Source organism: Marmota monax, unplaced genomic scaffold (assembly GCF_021218885.2).
Source record: "Marmota monax isolate L192 unplaced genomic scaffold, Marmota_monax_Labrador192_F-V1.1 WCK01_AAM20220418_F8-fsc00108, whole genome shotgun sequence".
Taxonomy (NCBI): Eukaryota; Metazoa; Chordata; class Mammalia; order Rodentia; family Sciuridae; genus Marmota; species Marmota monax.
Window position 1 is genome coordinate 5,529,174 of NW_026694593.1, and position 20,069 is coordinate 5,549,242.

A 20,069-nucleotide genomic window follows, 5' to 3' on the forward strand; every position below is an offset into this window, starting at 1 on the left:
TTTTGTGGATATATGATTTGCCAATGTTTGCTCTATCTCTGTAACTTGTCTTTTCATTCTTTGATGGGTTCTTTTGCAGGGTCTTTTAGGATCTGTATACCTTTTATTTCCTTTTCTAGAATTTTTGTTTTGGCTGTAACTTCTAACTTCCCACACTGTTTAAATTGTGAAAGAAGACATTCTTGCACATTTTCCAGTCTCAGGTGAAAAACAGAATCCTGTATTTTATCGTGAGTATAATATTAACTATATATATATATATATATATATATATATATACATATATATATATATATATATATATTTTTTTTTTTAAATGGCCTCAGATCTGGTCTACCTAGGCATATTTTTCAGGGACACTTGTATCTCCAGATGTGTTGGTACATGCCTGTAATTCCTGGAATTTAGGAGGCTAAGGCAGGACTGTTGTAAGTTTGATACCAGCCTGGGCAATTTAGCAAGACTCTGTCTCAAAATGAAAAATAAAAAGGACTTAGGATGTATCTTAGTGGTAGAGCACCCCTGGGTTAATCCCTAAAACCACACCCAAAAGAAAGAAAAGAATGTGTATTTTCTGTTGTTGGTATGTATCTATAAATGTTAATCAGAGCCTGTTGGTTGATAAAGTTGATTTCCTCCATTTCTTTATGGATTTTCTTTTCTTTTCTCTTTCTCTTTCCCTTTCTCTCTTTTTACTATTTTTAGTTGTAGATGGAAACAATACCCTTATTTTATTTATTTTTATGTGGTGCTGAGGATTGAACTCAGTGCCTCACACATGCTAGGCAAGCGCTCTACTACTGAGCCACAACCAGCACCCCCTCCCCTTTTTTTTTTGAGGTGATGGGGATTCAACCCCTAGCCATCTTTGCTGATTTTCTAATTGTCATTTGTTCAGAGGGGCTTTCAAGTCTCCAACTATGATTGTTTTCTCCTTTCAGTTCTGTCAGTTTTTGTTTTGCATATTTTGCACTTTTCTTGTTTGGTGCATGCCGATTTAGAATTGCTGTATTTTCTTTTTCTTTTTTGGTACCAGGAATTGAACCCAGGGATGCTTAACCATTGAGCCACATCTGTTTTATTTTGAGACAGGGTCTTGCTTTGTTGCTTAGGACCTTGCTAAGTTGCTGAGGCTGATTTGAACTCAAAATCCTCCTGCCTCAGCCTCCCGTGCTGCTGAGATTACAGGTGTGTACCACTGTGTCTGGTAGCTGTGTTTTCTTGGCAAATTGCCTTATTATTTTAAAATCTCTTTTATCTAATAAATTTTATTTGCTATTTTATCTGATTTATTTATAATCAGTTTTATCTGCTTATTGCTAAATATAGCCACTCTTACTTTCCTTTGATTAATATGTACATGATATATTATTAAGTATATGGGCTACATATTAGAAACACATTGGACAGTGTTGTAGTTTTTACTAAACATAATTTAGAAAACACAAAGTAAGTGAAACTATTGATTTTTACCTGAATTTTGCTTACTGTGGTCTTTCTTCTTTTCTGATGTTGCAAAATTCCCTCTTTTATAATGTCCCTGGTGTTTAAATGACTTTCTCTAATCATAGTCTCTTAGGATAGGTTTGCTGTTGGCAAATTCTTCGTAATTTTCCTTTATTGGAGAATGTCTTAATTTCCCCCTTATTCCCTAGTGATATTTTTACTGAGTGTTAGGATTCTAGGTTGGTAGTTCTGTTCTTTCATACTTAGAAAAAAATGTCATCCCACTTATTTCTGGCCTCCCATGATTATTGATGAAAAGTTAAATGTCATTTGAATTGTTTTCCCCTTGTAATTAAGGTGCCATTTTTCTGTAGCTATTTTCAAGATTTTTCCTTAGTTTTTATTTTCCAGAAGTTTAATTATGATGTTGTTTTAATGGATTTTTGGGGGTTCATACAACTTCTTGAATCTGTAGGCTTGTATCTTCCACCATAGTTGGTAATTTTCCAGATGTTATCTTTTCAGCCCTGCCTTCTTTCTCATGTCTTTACAAGATTCCAGTGACAGAAATGTTAGATGTTTTTGTTTTAGCACCAGGGTTCCCTAGGCTCTGTCAGTTTTTTTTTTTTTTCATGTCTATTTTTTCCTACAGTCTCTTTTCTGTCATTAAGATTAGGTAATTTCTAGTGTTTTGTCTTTCATTTCACAGATTATTTCTTTTATGTCCTCTCTACTGTTGCTGAGATCATCATGAAGTTTTATTTCAGTTATTAATTATATTTTTCAATTCTAAAATTTCCATTGAGTTCTTTTTTTAAAAAAATACTTATTTATTTGTTTGTTTTAGTTGTTGATGGACCTTTATTTTTTATTTATATGCAGTGCTGAGAATTGAAGCCAGTGCCTCATGACATTCAAGGCAAGCACTCTACCGCTGAGCTACAACCCCAGCCTTCATTGAGTTCTTTTTATAACCCCTATTTCCTTGCTGAAATTTTTTTCCCCTTCATTTGTTTCAACTGTGTTTTTAGGTGCTTTTGAAGCATTTTTATCATACATACTTAAAAAATGTTTGTTAATTGTAATGTTATCATCTCAGTGTTGGCATCCATTCATTCCGTTTGAGATCTTTCTAATTCTTGGTATGACAGGTGGTTTTTTAAATTAAAACCTGGAAAATTTTGTGTTGTTGTGTGATGTTGCATGTTTAAACCTTTTTTTTTTTTGCTGCCTTTCATTGACATGACTTTGGCAGGAGAAAGGGAAGCATTATATAGACTGCTAGGTAGAGATAGAATTTGAGGTTCCCACTTTGCCTTTTTTTTTTTTTTTTGGTACCAGGGATGATTGAACTCAGGTGCACTTAACCGCCTAGCCCCATCCCTACCCTTTTTACTTTTTTAAAAAATTTGTGACAGGATCTCACTAAGTTTCTTGGGGTCTTGCTAAGTTGCTGAGGCTGGATTTGAACTTGCCTTCCTGCTGCAGCCCTCTGAGTTGCTGAGATTATGAGCGTGTACTCCCACACCCAATCCCATTTGCCTCTTTTGACACCTGAGGTGAGGACATCTTGTTACGCTGGGTGATGGTGGGAATTATAGCTCTTTTTTTTTTAATTTTTTTTATTTTTATTTTTTTAGAGAGAATTTCAATATTTATTTTTTACTTCTTGGCGGACACAACATCTTTGTTTGTATGTGGTGCTGAGGATCGAACCCGGGCCGCACGCATGCCAGGCAAGCGTGCTACCGCTTGAGCCACATCCCCAGCCCCAATGGTGGGAATTATAGATCATCCCCCCCACATACGTGGTAAAGGGTAGGTCCTTATTTCTGACCAGGGAAGCTGAAAGTTCTGGATCTCTACTTGGCCTTCTCTGATGGCGCCTTATAGGTATGTTGAGGTGCCTTCTTGTAGCTTTACAAGTGCAGAAGTCTGCACTCCCCACTCAGCTTTTGCTTATATAGGTAAGACTGGGGTCATAGTTTTTCCTGTCAAAATTGGCAGTTCCCTAAATATTGTCTTGTTTTGTGAAGGTATCCCTTTTTCTGATCCTTTGGCTAGAGAGAGCAGGCTTTTGAGGGGCTATTTTTGTCTTTGCCCCTTGGCATTTCTAGGTTTCTGACTTCTTCAGCTCCATGTCTGGAACATAGGAGGTAAAAAGACAATTCTGGGAACTTATCTCTATATCATTTCTCTAATCATGAGGTCTCTAGCTGTTCTGCCTTTCTCACCAATTTTCAAAGTACTCATATTTGTTTTATATAACGCACAGGATTTTTGTTGTATTTAGCAGAAGGAATAGGGAATGGTATATCTACTTCATTGTTCTGGAAACAAAAGTCAGTGTGTGACATTTAAGAAGAAAAATGTTATAAAAATGGGGAATACAGTTTTTCTATTAGGTGACTAGGATATAATGTAAAGCTGATGTAATCAAGTGTTTAGTACTGACATAGGATTAGAAAAATACATTAATGCAAAGTGCAAGTGTAGAAAGACACCAAATGTCCACAGCCATTTAATGTATAATAAAGGATATACTTTTAAATAAGTGAGGAAAAAATGGAATATTAAGCAAACAATGTTGGTATAATTAGCTGTACACTTGGAAGAAAATAGTCACGTTGCTTAATAACAGGATAAATTCTGAGAAATGCATCAGTTGGTTTTGTCATTGTGTGAACATTGTAAAGTGTATTTACACAATCTCTGATGGCTATGATATCATTAGGTGATATAATCTCATAGACTATCGAATGTGTAGTTCATTGTTCACCTCAACTATTATGTAGCACGTGACTGTAATTAGCATCCCATAAACCATACCCAGTAAATTCCAGATGAATTAAAGATCTAAAATGTGAACAAAAATGTATTAAGAAAATGTAGAAGAAAGCCAGGAGGTAGGTGAATTTTCCTGAGCAAGGCAAAAGTCTAGGAACTATTTAGAAAAACATTGGTAACTTTAACAACGTAAAAATGAAAACTGTGGGCTGGGGTTGAGGCTTAGTGGTAGAATGCTAGCATGTGTGAGGCATTGGGTTTGATCCTCAGCATCAATAAAAATAAATAAATAAGTTGGATGCGGTGGTACATACTTGTAATCCCAGTGGCTCAGGAGGCTGAGACAGGAGGATTGCATGTTCAAAGCCAGCCTCAGCAATGGTGAGGCACTAGGCAACTCACTGAGACCCTGTCTCTAAATAAAATTCAGAATAGGGTTGGGGATGTCGCTCAGTGGCTGAGTGCCCCTGAGTTCAGTCCCCAGTACCGAAAATAAATAAATAAATAAAGTAAAATATTGCATCTGTCTACAACTAAAAATATTAAAAAAAAATTTGTTGTTGTTGTAGATGGACAGAATGCCTTTATTTTATTTGTTTATTTTATGTGGTGCTAAGGATTGAACATGTGCTAGACAGGTGCTCTGCCACTGAGCTACAGCCCCAGCCCAACAACTAAAAATATTTAATAAGAATGAAAACTGTATAGTAAAGGTAATATAGATGGTGATAATATTCTTTTTAAAAAATATTTATTTCTAAATTTTAGGTGGACACAATATCTTTACTTCATTTTTTTTTTTTTTACGTGGTGCTGAGGATCGAACCCAGTGCCCCATGCAAGCTAGGCGAGCACGCTACCACTTGAACCACATCCCCAGCCCAAGAATATTCTTAGTACATAAAAGACAAAGGGCTTAATCTTTTTTTTTTGCTGGGGTGGGGGGGTGGGGGTGGTTACTGGGGATTGAACTCAAAGGCACTCAACCACTGAGCCACATCCCTAGCTATTTTGTGTTTTTCTTAGAGACAAGGTCTCACTGAGTTGTTTAGCATCTTGCTTTGCTTAGGCTAGCCTTGAACTTGTGGTCCTACTCTCTCAGCCCCTTAGCCACTGGGATTACCACGCCTGGCTTAATCTTTGCATACTACAAATTTATTAGAAAAGGACACCTTGTATTAGTCTGGTTTATGTTGCTTTAATGAAATACCTGAGGTAACTAATTTATGAAGAGAAGAGATTTATTTAGTTATAGTTCTGGAGGTCGAAAGGCATGTTGCCTATATCAGCTCAGTTTAGTTTAGGGCTGTGGATGTTAGTGCGTGTATGGGAGTTAGTGCATTGTGAGCCAGGAGACAGAGGGAGGAGGAAGTAAAGGAAGAAACATGATGGGTGAGTTTCTACATTCCCTTTCAGGGGTATGACCCCTATGACCTAGGGACCTTCCATTAGACACCACCTCCCAAAAAGGTTCAACAACACTTCCCACTAGTGCCAACCTGAGGATCAAGCCTTTAACAGTGGACCTTTGGTGGACACTCACATTAAACAGTTAAATGATATTGAAGCCATAGCACACATTATTCATCATAAAAATATGAAAGCTATGAAGAGTCAACTCTTATTTCAGATGACTTCCAAATCTAAAAGGAAACATAATGCTAGGGAAAACAAATGTATCATTTTTACCTTTAAGATTTGGTAAAAATAGGGGCTTGGGTTGTGGCTCAGTGGCCTTGCATTTGCCTAGCACTTGTGAGGCACTGGGTTTGATCCTCCAAAAATAAACAAATAAAATAAAAGTATTGTGTCTATTTAAAAAATATTAAAAAAATTGGTAAAAATAAAAAAGACTTCGTATCCCTTATCTGAAATGCTTAGGACAAGAAGTGTTTTAGATTTCAGATTTTTTTGAATTTTGGAATATTTGTATGTATGTGTATATAATATATATATATATATATATATATATATATATATATATATATATATAATCTATCTTGTGGATGGCATTCAAGTATAATCACAAAATACATTGTTTCCTGTACTTTAAACATATAGTTTAAAGCCGGGCACAGGTGCACGCCTGTAATCCCAGCAACTCAGGAGGCTGAGACAGGAGGATTGCGTGTTCAAAGCCAACCTCAGCAACAGCGAGATGCAGCAACTCAGTGACACCCTGTCTCTAAACAAAATACAAAATTGGGCTGGGGATGCGGCTCAGTGGTTGAATGCCCCTGAATTCAATCCCTGGTACTCCCCGTACCCCCAAATATAGCTTAAAGGTAATTTTATACAGTATTTTTAGTATGCTTGTGTTTTGACTTTAGCCCATTACATTGAAGTCAGGTGTGAGATTTTCTACTTGTGCTCTCATATTGGCACACAAAAAATTTTGGTTTTCTGGAGCATTTCACATTTCAGTGTGTATGTATATATATATATATGTGTATATATATTTGTAGATGGACAACTATCTATCTATCTATCTGTATAAATAAATAAATATATACCTGTATATATAGTTGTCGATGGACACAGTACCTTTATTTTGTTTATTTATTTTTATGTGGTGCTGAGGATTCCCGGTACCTCATATGTGCAAGGCAAGCACTCTATCACTGAACCACAGCCCCAGCCCCACATTTCATATTTTTTTAAACTAAATTGAATGCCAATGAGTAAAATAGGTTCTCTGATACCGGGTTAGTATAGGTATGTCGTGTTGCCGTCTTTTTAGAATGTAATTTAGTAGTAACAATCAAAATTTTAAGTGCTTGGGGTTAGAAATGATGGTGGAATATGATGGACATTATTATCCAAAGTACATGTATAAAGATACGAATTGGTGTGAATATACTTTGAATATAATTTTAAATTAAAATTTTAAATTAAAATTTATTACTGCAGGAAAAAAAAGAAAGAAAGAAAAGAATTTAACATTGTGTAAAGGGACTTGGAGGTCATGCTGCTGAAGCAAACATAGGCAAACAAGAAGGAGCCCAAATAGCTTTGTGTTCTATATGTGGAATAAGAATTGTAATGCATTCTGCTGTCATATATAAATAAAAAATTGATAATAAAATAAAGCGAACATTTTAAATTAAAATTTATTACTGCAGAAAAAAAAGAAAGAAAGAAAAGAAATTAACATTGTGCAAAGAATGGGTCTGAACACCCCCAATGAATGTTCATTGTAAATGGAAATATGAATAATTGCTCAATGGTTTCTATGTAGAATTTGTTTGTTCTCATTTACTAATCACTTTATAAAAATGTGGGAAGTAACGTGAAACTGTTTTCAAGTAATTCTACTAGCAGTTATTAAAAATTTAATAATATCAAAAAAATTTTAAGTGCTTATATGCTTAGAAACAAATTTCACTTTTAGAAATATATCCTAAATAGCAAGAGTACTTAAAGCTTTATATGTAAATATATATTATTTATAATAATGGTACATTATTTATAATAGTTAAAAATTGGGAATAACCTTAATGTCAGTTGGAGAATGGTTGAATAAAATATGATACATTTGGAGGCCTGCAGTGTCAGACGGAATGAGTTGACATAACCAAAACAGACCGGAGCTGCTGCTGTAGCCATGGCCCATGGTAAACAGTGTGAGCCCATCCCAATGTGAACGTGCAGTGCAACTCTGAGGGTAATGGTCAAGGTGATGGGTTTCTGCTGCTGCCCACATAAGCAAAGGGACTTGGAGATCATGCTGCTGAAGCAAACATAGGCAAACAAGAAGGAGCCCAAATAGCTTTGTGTCTAATTCCTTTGCCCTTTGCCTCTGAACTTGGAGTCAGCCCCACCATGCTCATGATTCCTTGTGTATTGCTTAGGTCCCAGCATTGATGGCATTCCCTTTGCCTTGAGTCTGTAGGAGGTCCCTTTTATGTTTCCATACTTCAGGTAGCCTCTCTTTCCCCTGGACCACTTCTGGGACTGAGAGGTTACTTTATCCCTGTGGGACATATCCTATTAAAATTTGCTCTGTAATATAAAAAATTCCAAATATATACATACATACATACATACATACATGGTACATAGTTAAACAATATGAATCAAATAACATGAAGTCATAAAAAAGAATGAGGTAGGCTGGGGTTGTGGCTCAGTGGTTGAGTGCTTGCCTCGCATGTGTGAAGCACTGGGTTCCATCCTCAGCACCACATAAAAAAAATAAATAAAATAAAGATATTGTGTCCATCTACAACTAAAATAAAATGTTTTTAAAAAATAATGAGTTATATGTGTGATTGTATATTATTTATAATTTTATATTATGTATAATACACATACAATATCTATGATATATATTTAAATGACAAAAAAGGAAGTTGCAGAGCAAAATTTCATTTTTACTATGAAAAGAGGTATCTGTTTTTTATTCCAAAGATAAGTATATATAAACTTAGAGAAAATTGATAAAGAGATAAGATGTACCTGTTAGCAGTAGTTACTCCTGGTAGATGGAATTGAATTAGAAGGAGAGGTGAGTTGTTAGGAGCAGGCAAGAAAGACAAACTGAGGGACTTTCAGTTTTACTCTGTTTCTTTCTTTTTTAAAAAAACTTTTATTTACTTTTCAGTACTGAGGATTAACCTAGGAGCACTCTACCATTGAGCTACAGTCCCAGACTTCTTTATTTTTTATTTTGAGACAGGTGTCACAAAGCTGCACAGATTGGTCTTGAACTTAATGATCCTTCTGCCTTTGCCTCTTGAGTAGCTGGAATTACAGGTGTGCAGCACCCAGTTGCTTGCTTGCTTGCTTATTTATTTACTTTTGAGACAGGGTCTCACTGTATTGCCCAGGCTAACCTTGAGCTCACAGTCCTCCTGTTTCAGTCTCCCAAGTAGCTGGGTGTATAGGTTTGTGCCAACCTGCCCAGCTTCAGTTTTACTCTATATAATTTTATTTTAAATATTGGAATTTAGGTTATTATTAGTATCAGGCTTTTCAGTTTGCTTTTCTAATTAAAATATATAAAAGTAGTTCAGTTATATTTGTTGCATGAATAAATGTATAAACCAATACATTTTGTGTATGAGTTTGTTTTAAATTAATATGTCACTGTTAAAAGCTTATTATGATCTGGGTGCAGTGGCGAAAGCTTGTAATCCCAGCGGCTTGAGAGACTGAGACAGGAGGATCGTGAATTCAAAGCTATCAGCAAAAGCGAGGTGCTAAGCAGCTCATTGAGACCCTGTCTCTAAATAAAATACAAAATAGGGCTGGGGATGTAGATCAGTGGTCAAATGCCCCTGAGTTCAATCTCTGGTACCCCCCCTAAAAAAGCTTATTATGGCTCAAGAGCCTGAGGCAGGAGGATTGTGAGTTCAAAGCCAGCCTCAGAAACTTAGTGAGGCCTTAAGTAACTTAGTGAGACTCTGTCTCTAAATAAAATGCATAAAGGCCTGGGAATGTGGCTCAGTAGTTGAGCATCCCTATTCAATCCCTGGTACCTAAATAAATACATAAAACTTTTTAAAAGTGAAGGCTACAGAATATGGTACTCCATATTCTAAACTTTACTAAATGGGGAAAACTGAAATATGGTAAAACCATTTCCCAATGTGAAAATTCAAGGAGACCAATATGGATATGAATATTTGACAGTTCTAATAAATAACTGAGATTTTATCCATAGCTTGAACCTTTCATAGACCCAAGCAGAGATCTTATTTTTTTTAAATGTTTTTCTATGACAGAAATGACATCAGATGTACCATCATTAGGTCCAGCCATTGCCTCTGGAAACCCTGCCCCTGGGATACAAGGTGGAGGAGCCATTGTCCAGAGAGCTATTAAGCGGCGACCAGGGTAAGTTTGAGTATAGTGTTATGAATATTTCTCCTATAAACAACACTGATTGAGTTAGTTGATCAACCCACTTGGCTATTCCTAACTCTCTCACTTCAACTACTTATTTAGTATACTATGATCATATATCTCCTCAGCACCTGGATTTTTCCTTTTATAGAATTTATGTTTTTATCTAAATTTATTATAAGTAATTTTTTTTTAAAAGCAAAAACCTACAAGGTGAAGGACTGTGGCTAAGCATAGAGATTTCACTATCGCTGAGAAAACTATTGGCTGCTTTCATTAAGCTTTTAATCTGTTCTCAAAATCATTTTGATGAGCTTCTTTTTTAATATTATTTTTTAGTTATAGGCGGACACAATGTCTTTATTTTAGTTTATATGGTACTGAGGATCGAACCCAGTGCCTCATGCATGCTAGGTGAGTGCTCTACCTCTGAGCCACGACCCCAACTCGATGCTGAACTCTGGAATATTTCTTTTCTAAGTTATTGGTTGCTTTTTGTGATATGGAACACAGAGCTCATTTCAGTTCCAAAAGTATTTATTAAGTGCCTCATTAGTAAATGACATTGTACTGATTGCTAATAGGATCCAGTGATAAATGAGATATACTCCTTGTTTCCTAGTTGCTTGAATTCTGACAAGGCTAATCATTGCATATATAAATAAATATAAGGGGGGCTAGGGATCTGGCTCAAGCTGTAGCGTGCTCACCTGGCATGCGTGCGGCCCTGGTTCGATCCTCAGCACCACATACAAAACAAAGATGTTGTGTCCGCCGAAAACTGAAAAATAAATATAAAAATTCTCTCTCTCTCTTAAAAAAAAAAAAAAAAAAAAAAAAATATATATATATATATATATATATATAAAATATAATATAAGGGGGAACTGGGGTTGTGGCTCAGCGGTAGAGTGCTTGCCTAGCAGGTGCAGGGCCCTGGGTTTCAGCCTCAGCACCACGTATAAAAATCAGTAAAATAAAGGTATCATGTCTAACTACAACTAAAAAATAAATTTAAAAAATATAATACAAGGTAGATTACAAGTTTTATAAGAAAGAAACGAGTGTAGTGCTTTTAATGTATGAAAATACTGCATTTAATTGGTAAATAATGGGAAAAGCCTAAGAAAGGAGGTTGCTTTAAAAGGGCCAGGAATGATGGATAGTATTGTGTCCGTTTTAAATATAAAATTTTCCTTTTTCCTTCGTTTTCTTTTTAAAAATAATGTAGTTAATAGCCAGGTGCAGTGACGCATGCCTGTAATCCTAGTGGCTTGGGAGGCTGAGGCAGGAAGATTGCAAGTTCAAAGCCAGACTCAGCAACTTAGCGAGGCCCTAAGCAACTTAGGGAGACCATCACTAAATAAAATGCAAAAAAAAAAAAAAAAAAGGGCTGGGGATGTGGCTCAGTCATTAAGTGCCCCTGAGTTCAATCCCTGGTACCAGGGGAAAAAAAAAAGTAGTTAATATTATAACTAGTTGCTATCAGTAGTAATGCAAGAATGATCCTTGGGTCAAGTAATGAAATGAATAACATATTAAGACTTGCTATATGTACAAGAGTTTTATAAATTTTAACTCATTTACTGAGGAATGAGATGAATAAGTAAATTTCTAACCAAAGTTAGTAAGTTATCAATCTAGGATGTGAATCTTAGGAGTTTAGCATTAGCTTTCACTCTCTAAAACAATGTGTTGTAGTTATATATAGTAGCAAACAATCAGAAGAAATGTAAATATCAAAATTAGGGCATCTTTTGAGAAAGTTATATATATATATAACATATATATATAAATTTAAATATGTATATATTTTTTTAATATTTATTTTTTAGTTTTTGGCAGACACAACATCTTTGTTTCTATGTGGTGCTTAGGATTGAACCTGGGCCGCACGCATGCCAGGTGAGCGTGCTACCGCTTGAGCCACATCCCCAGCCGGAGAAAGTTATATTTAAAAATGGAATACTATATAGCTATTAGAAGTGATAAATATATATCAGTACAGAAACTTTCATATATTAAAAGAAGTTATAGTATATGTAGTATTTCACTGTCAGAAAAAACAGAATGTGTGCATAGTGAAAAATTAAAAGAATACTTATCAGATTTCTGGATAATGGAGTTATGGGTGACTTATTTTCTTTTGTTTTTCATTATTTTCCAGATATTCTGAAATGAATATGTATTATTATTAATCAGAAAAATATATTGTCTTTTAAGTATTTTTTTAAAAGAAACACTAGAAAATATAGAAGTTTAGAAAGAACGATAAGATGGCCGAAGTCAGCAATCATAGATTTTTTAGTGTATTTCCTTCAGTCTTTTTTTTAAAAAGTTTTTTAGTTGTGGGTGGACAACAATATCTTTATTTCATTTTTATGTGGTTGCTGAGGACCGAACCCAGGGCCTCACGTGTGCTAGGTGAGCACTCTACCACTGAGCCACAACCCTGCCCTCCTTTAGTCTTTATATGTAAATATCTTAAGATAATTATATAGTTTATCATAACCCAATCTTTTCTCCTATAATAGCCTTTATTTTCATATTGTTACATGTTATATATTAATGTGATTTTTCATGTTTTTGTGGAAGATGTGCTGAATTCCTATTATGAGACACTTAAATTATTTTCAAGATTTTTATATTATGTATAATACCACAATAAACTTATTTGTACATAAAACCTCCCACATCCCAATTTTAAGTTATTTCTCTAAGATAGATTCTTAGAAATGGAGTTATTAGGTAGATTGATAGGATTTTTTAAGACACAATAGTTTTTTAAATTCTTATTATTTATTTTTTTATGGTGTTCAGGATTGAATACAGTGACTTACAAATGCTAGGCAAGCGCTCTATCACTGAGATGCATGCATCCATAGCCCTGAACGATAGGATTTAAAAAAAAAAAAAACATTTATTTTTTTAGGTGTAGATGGACACAACACAATGCCTTTATTTTTAGGTGGTGCTGAGGATTGAACCCGCCCGTGCTAGGAGAGTTCTCTCCGCTGAGCCACAATCCCAGCCCCTGATAGGATTTAAAAAAATTTTTTTTTAATATTTATTTCTTAGTTGTAGTTGGACATAGATCTTTATTTATTTATTTTTATATGGTGCTGAGGATCGAACCCAGGGCCTCGCATGTGCTAGGTGAACACTCTACCGCTGAGCCACAACCCAGCCCCTTTAAAATATTTTTTTAGTTGTAAATGGACACAGTAGTTTTATTTTTAAATATATATTTTTTTAGTTGTGGATGAACCTTTATTTTTATTTATTTATTTTTATATGGTGCTGAGAATTGAACCCATTGCCCCCCATACACTAGGCAAGCACTCTACCACTGAGGCACAACCACAGCCCAGCAGTACCTTGTGAATGAACCTTTATTTTTATTTATTTCTTTTTATACGGTGCTGAGGATCTAACCCAGTGCTTCACTCATGCTAGGCAAGTGCTCTACCACTGAGTCACAACCCCAGTACCCCAAATGATAGGATTTTGACAGATGATCAGGGAAGGAAGAGGAACAAACACTTGGAATACCATGTACTTCATATGTATTCCATCTAGAGATCTATAATACCAGGTTATCCCACTAGTAGAGATGCTAAGAGTGAGGGCTGGGGATATAGCTCAGTGGTAGAGTGCTTGCCTAGCAATCAGAAAGGTCCTGGATTTGATCCCCAGCACCACACACACACACACAATTCATGTAGAGATGTCAAGAGTGATAACTGGGTTAAAGTTGTAACATGAGCAATGTTTTAGTTTTAAGAGTATGGAGATTAATAGGAGATTGGCCTACTCTATTACCCATAATCTTCCCTAGTCCCTTAAAGTGAAAGTTGCTTCTTTCATTGAACATCCATAGCATGCATATATATATATATATATATAAATATTTATTTTTTAGTTGTAGTTGGACACAATACACTTTTTAATTTGTTTATTTTTATGTTGTGCTGAGGATTGAACCCAGGGATTCGCACATGCTAGGGGAGTACTCTACCACTGAGCCACACCCTAGTGCCAAGTCTTTTTTTTTTTTTTGTACTGAGGATTGAACATGGGGCCTTGTGCATGCAAAGCAAGCACTCTACCAATTGGGCTATATCCCCAGCCCCCAATAGCATATTGATTGTGTTCCTCAGACAGCATTTTTCCATTCTCACTTGTTTTATATTTGTATTTGTCTAGACAAAAAGCCTCTTCAGGGCAAGGTTTTTGTTTTTACCTCTCTCAGCTCAGTATCTTGAGCATAATGTATATTATATGTTTAGACTAAAAACTTCTTGTCTTATATCACTCCCTTATGTAATATTACTGTTTTGAAAGATGTTCAGAAACCTGTTAAAATGGCTTAGAATAGGCCATAGAAATAAAAAAATAGACCTGAGGCACAAGTTGTAGCCTCGTGATAGAACACTTGCCTAACATGTTCAAGACCCTGAGTTTGATCCTTAGGGCTGCACCAAGAAAACAAAACAAAACAAAAAAGACCCAAACAAACCCAGAATTATTCATATATTAACTTAAAAAATTGTTTTATTTGTTCTGCTTAGTTGTACATGACAGCAGAATGCATTTCAATTCTTTTGTACACAAATGAAGTGCAGCATTTCATTTCTCTGGTTGTACATGGTATAGAGACATACCATTCATGCAATCACACATGTACCTAGGGTAATGATGTCCATCTTATTCCACCATCTTTCCTATCCTCATAATCTCTCCCCACCCTCCCCTTTGACATATTAATTTTTTCTTGTCTTTTTTGAGTGGATTCCTATTCCTTTTTTCCCCCTCTCCTTTTCTGACAGTACTGGAGATTGAACCTAGATATCTTGCATGCTAGGCAGGCTCTACAATTGAACTACCCCTCCGATCCTTCTTATTTTATTTTGAGATAGTGTCTTGCTAACACATTGCCTTGGCTGGCCTCTAACTTGCATATTCTTGCCTTAGTCTCAAGCAGCTAGGATTACAGATGTGAGCCACCATGCTGGGCTCCTATTCCTTTTGTAGAGGTTGTACTGTGATGCAAACCTTTGATAAAGATAGGCTGCTACTCCAGGGAGGTGTTGAGGTAGTAGTAGGTACCCTTTTTCTATTGTCCAGCTTCTTTGCCCAGTTTGGCAATATGAGAAAAAGGTAATGTAGCTTTGTTTGACTTCTCACTTCCTTTTTTTTCTCTATTTGGATAAGTGTATAGGTAGGTATATTGAGAAATATTAATTTCTTAATGTTTTGTGTGATAACTATTGATAAATAAGCTTATAGTATTTCTTGTTGGCTTTCCCTAGGCTGGATTTTGATGATGATGGGGAAGGGAACAGTAAATTTTTGAGGTAAGAGTTTGGAAAATTTTATCTAGATTTCTGATGCTAAAAATTAATTGATGATCTTTATACTTCTGACTTGTAATATTTTTGTTCTTTGGACAAATGAAAGTATTTCATCCTAAAACTATACATTTTCATATTTATAATGTCCAGAATATTTTCAGGAATTCTGTTAGTAATTTCAGAGGCATGCCCTCAGAAGAGTTCAGACGATTTACAAGACCCTCTATTGATGCATAGTTTAAAAGAACAAAAATTAATTATGTCCATAATTATGTGTATTGACTGCATGGTTATTCTATTGATGTTGCCTAGACTTGCTCATAAGACTGCATTCAGCCTGTTGGTCAGCTGAGAGACTCATTTGGGATGCCTGTGTATTTTTCTGTTGTCTTTTGCCTTCAAGGAGGTGAGACTGAGTTTCTTCGTGTGGTGATGACTGTAGTACAAAGGGGCAATTTCCAGGGTGATTAACAAACCTCTGCTTCTGTGACATTTACTGATGTCCCTTTGGCCAAAACAAACCATATCTTCATGTCTTGAATCGATGTTAGAGATGGCTACACAAGGAAGTGAATATGGGGAGGAATAATTTGTTAATGTGCTGGTCTTATACCCTCTGAAACATTGAAAAATGGACTTTTTAATACGTTAATGAAGGGGTTCTTCTAGAAAGGAAGGATATTCTTGCTGAATAGTAATTGCTTGGCTTGTTTTCATGTAAAGAAGCAGTAAGACATAAAGAAAGGAAGATACCATGATTGAGTCTTCGTTTTTTTCTTTCTGAAGTTGAAAATATTACCTTGATAGTTTCTACATTGTCCAATAATGGGTACTAGACTAGTAAATTAAAGGAGCTGTGTTTAAAAAAAATTATATGGCTATGTGGCTACCCAGATTTCATTTATTCATTTACTAGTTTGTTTTATTAAATAAGTTTTTTAGTTGGAAAAGTAATATATTTATTGCAGAATTGCAGATATTAACATACATTAAAAGTACACCATCCTTTCACTTGACCCTCAGAATTCTTCCCCTTAGATTTTTAAAAAATCTTTAATAGCTAACTTTATTTTTTATATTTTTATTCTAATTTGTTATATATGGTAGCAGAATATATTACAGTTCATATTACATATAATAGAGCACAATTTTTCATATCTCTGCTTGTATACAAAGCATATTCATACCATTTGTGTCTTTATACATGTACTTAGGGAAGTGATGTCCATCTCATTCCACCATCTTTTTTTAACCCCCTTGCCCCTTCCCTCTCCCTCTCTCCCCTTTGCGCTTTCTAGAGTTTGTCTAAGCTTCCCATGCTCCCCCTCCCAACCCCACTATGAATCAGCCTCCTTATATTGGTGAAAACATTCGGCATTTGTTTTTTTTTGGATTGGCTAACTTCACTTAGCATCACACTCTCCAGCTCCATTCCATTTACCTTCAAATGCCATGATTTTATTCTCTTTTATTGCTGAGTAATATTTCATTGTGTATATATACCACATTTTCTTTATCCATTCATATACTGAAGGGCATCTAGATTGGTTCCACAGTTTAGCTATTGTGAATTGTGCTTCAGTAAACATTGATGTGGCTGTGACCCTGTAGTATGCTGTTTTTAATCTGAAGAGTGGGATAGCTGGGTCAAAAGGTGGTTCCATTCCCAGTTTTCCAAGGAATCTCCATACTGCTTTCCATATTGGCTGCACCATTTTGCAGTCCCACCAGCAATATATGCATCTACCTTTTCCCCCACATCCTCGCCAACACTTAATTCTTCCCTTAGATTTTTATAGTTATTGAGTATCCTTCTGGAAAAAGTGCATATACAAGCATCTATAAGTGAATATGTGTGCACATACACACATCATTTTCCAACTTTTTATCATTTCCCCACTTTTTTCCCCCATTTATTTATTTAAAAATTTTTTTGTAGTTATAGATTGGCAGCATGCCTTTATTTTGTTTATTTTTATTTTTTAAAATATGCTTTAGTTGTAGATGAACACAATACCTTTATTTTATTTATTTTTATGCAGTGCTGAGAATTGAATCAAGTGCTTGGACTTGCTCTACCACTGAGCCACAACCCCAGCCCCTATTTTGTTTACTTTTATGTGAACTAAGGATTGAACTCAGTGCCTCACCTGTGTTAGGCAAGCACTCTGCCACTGAGCTACAGCCCGAGCCCCATCATTTTTTTATTTTTATGCAGAGGATGTTTGTATTGTGAATTGTTTGCCCTTGTTTAGTTTTATAATGTTTAGTATAGCCAGTAACATCAGTATGTTACTTTACAGTAATGTTTAACATTAAGATTTACATTTCTAGTTTTGACTGAATGATGAACCTTGCTAGATCCTCTTGAAAATAACTGACTTGGTCCTTCATAAAAAATACTTAACAAATAAGAGTAATTCTCCAAGAGGTCTCTTTGAGAATTAGAGGGTTTCAATAAATGATAGGAAGGGAAGAAATTTCAGGGTTTTTTGCCAATGATAGACTTTTTCAAGGATCTCTTGAGAATTCTTAATTATAATGATAGATGCTATTAGTGGAATTGTGTTCATGAATGGTATATAGGTAATCACTAATATTTATTTATACCGATCAATTAGATATAATCCTGAGTTGTTGATTCCATAAAATCCACTAGTCCAAAACTACAGTCATGTTCTTTGCATAACATTTTGGTAATCAGCAGACCACTATATGACAGTGGTCCCGTGAGATTATAATAAAGCTGCAAAATTCCTATCACCTAGTGATGTTGTAGCCATTATAATATCATGCTCAAATGTTTGTGGTACTACTAGTATAAACATACTGTGCTGTTAGTTGTGCAAAAGTATAGCACATGTAGTTATGTACAATACATAACACTTGATAATAAATGACTGTTATATGTTTATATATTTATTTTTACTTTTTTTTTTTAAAGAGAGAGAGAGAGAGAAAGAATTTTAATATTTATTTATTTTTTTTATTTATCGGCGGACACAACATCTTTGTTTTGTATGTGGTGCTGAGGATTGAACCCGGGCCGCACGCATGCCAGGCGAGCGCGCTACTGCTTGAGCCACATCCCCAGCCCCTATTTTTACTTTTTATTATTTTATGTTTGCAGTACTGTGGATTGAACCCAGGGATGCTTTACCACTGTGCTACATCCTATTCTTTTTTATTTTATTTTGAGATAGGATCTTGCTAAATTGCTGAGGTTGGCCTCAGACTTCTGACCCTCCTGCCGCAGTCTTCCAGGTTCCTGGGACTACAGACATGCACCACAAAGTCTGGCTTATTTTATTTTGCCGTGCCAAGGATTAAACCCAAGTCCTCTTGTATGCTAAAGCCCTCTACCACTAAACTATACCCTAGCCTCTATTATTAGCCTTTTTTTTTTTTTTAAACCCTCTGTACTGAGGATTGAATCCAGGGGTGCTCAATTATTGAACTACCTCCAACCCTTTTTAAATGTTGAGACAGGGTATCTCTAAGTTGTACAAACTGGCTTCAAACTTGCAATCCTGCCTCAGCTTCCCCAGTAGCTGGCATTATAGGTATGTACACTAAGCATAGCAGAGTGTGCCCATTATAGAGGAAAAATGGCTGGGAATGTAGCTTGGTAGTACTAGCCTAGCATGTGTGCTCCCTGGGCTTGATTACCACAAAATAGAGAATAGTGTTTTTGGAGTTAGGTCTTTCTCCTTCAGTATATCTTTGTATAGTAGAAAGGAGGTTATCTATCTATTAAATAGTTGGGATGAATGGAATGCGTTTTCTTGGTCAAGGAGAGAAAATGCGTTATTTAAATCATAATTTAAAACTATCCTTTAAAAACTCCTGTACATCAAAGGAAGCAATCAGCAGAATGAAAATACAGTCTGTGGAATTAGGAGATATACTTGCAAGTCATGTATCTTAGAAAGAATAACATCTAAAACACTTAAAGAACTCCTACAATTTAGCAATAGCAATAAAAAAAAAAATCTTGATTAAAGAACAGGCAAAGGGCATGGTGGTGCATCTGTAATCCCAGCAGCTCTGGAGATGTAGGCAGGAGCATTACAAGTTCAAAGCCAGCCTCAGCAATTTAGCGAGGCCGTGAACAACTTAGTGAGATCCTGTCTCAAAATAAAAAATAATATGAGCTGGGGATGTGAGATATGGCTCAGTAGTTAAGTACCCCTGGGTTCAATCCCTGGTACCAAAAAGGGGCAGGGGAAGCAGGTCAAGGACTTGACTAGATATTTCTCTAAAGAAGAGATACAAGCACATGAGGGATATTCTAGTAATTATTGGAGAAACACAAATCAAAACTATAATGAAAAGTCATTTTTCACTTATTAGGATAGACACTATTAAAAAAAGCAAAACAAGTACTAGTGAAGGTGTGCAGGAATTGGAACTCTTGTACACTATTGGTGGTAATGTAAAATCATGCAGCCATGATGGAAAACAATATGGTGGTGCCTCAAAAAATTAAACATAGAGTTAACCATGATCCCTTAATGCCACTTCTGGTATATATCTAAAAAGAATTGGAAGTGTTTTTTTTTTTTGTTTTGTTTTGTTTTGTTTTTCCTTTTTTGAGACAGTGTCTCTTGCTAGGTTGCCCAGACTGGCCTCCAA

At 35.5% G+C, this 20,069-nt stretch overlaps 1 protein-coding gene across 6 annotated transcripts in view; it reads left to right on the forward strand.

Moving 5' to 3' along the window:
• Arnt (aryl hydrocarbon receptor nuclear translocator) overlaps positions 1 to 20,069 on the forward strand; it is an 83,274-nt gene that overhangs the window by 26,000 nt on the left and 37,205 nt on the right. For all 6 annotated transcript variants that reach the window (XM_046421513.2, XM_046421512.2, XM_046421514.2 and 3 more), the window contains exons 2-3: positions 9,960 to 10,071; positions 15,393 to 15,437. In XM_046421513.2, coding sequence (XP_046277469.1) covers positions 9,962 to 10,071; positions 15,393 to 15,437 — 155 coding nt within the window. In that variant the 5' untranslated portion in view covers positions 9,960 to 9,961. The remainder of the gene's footprint in view (positions 1 to 9,959; positions 10,072 to 15,392; positions 15,438 to 20,069) is intronic.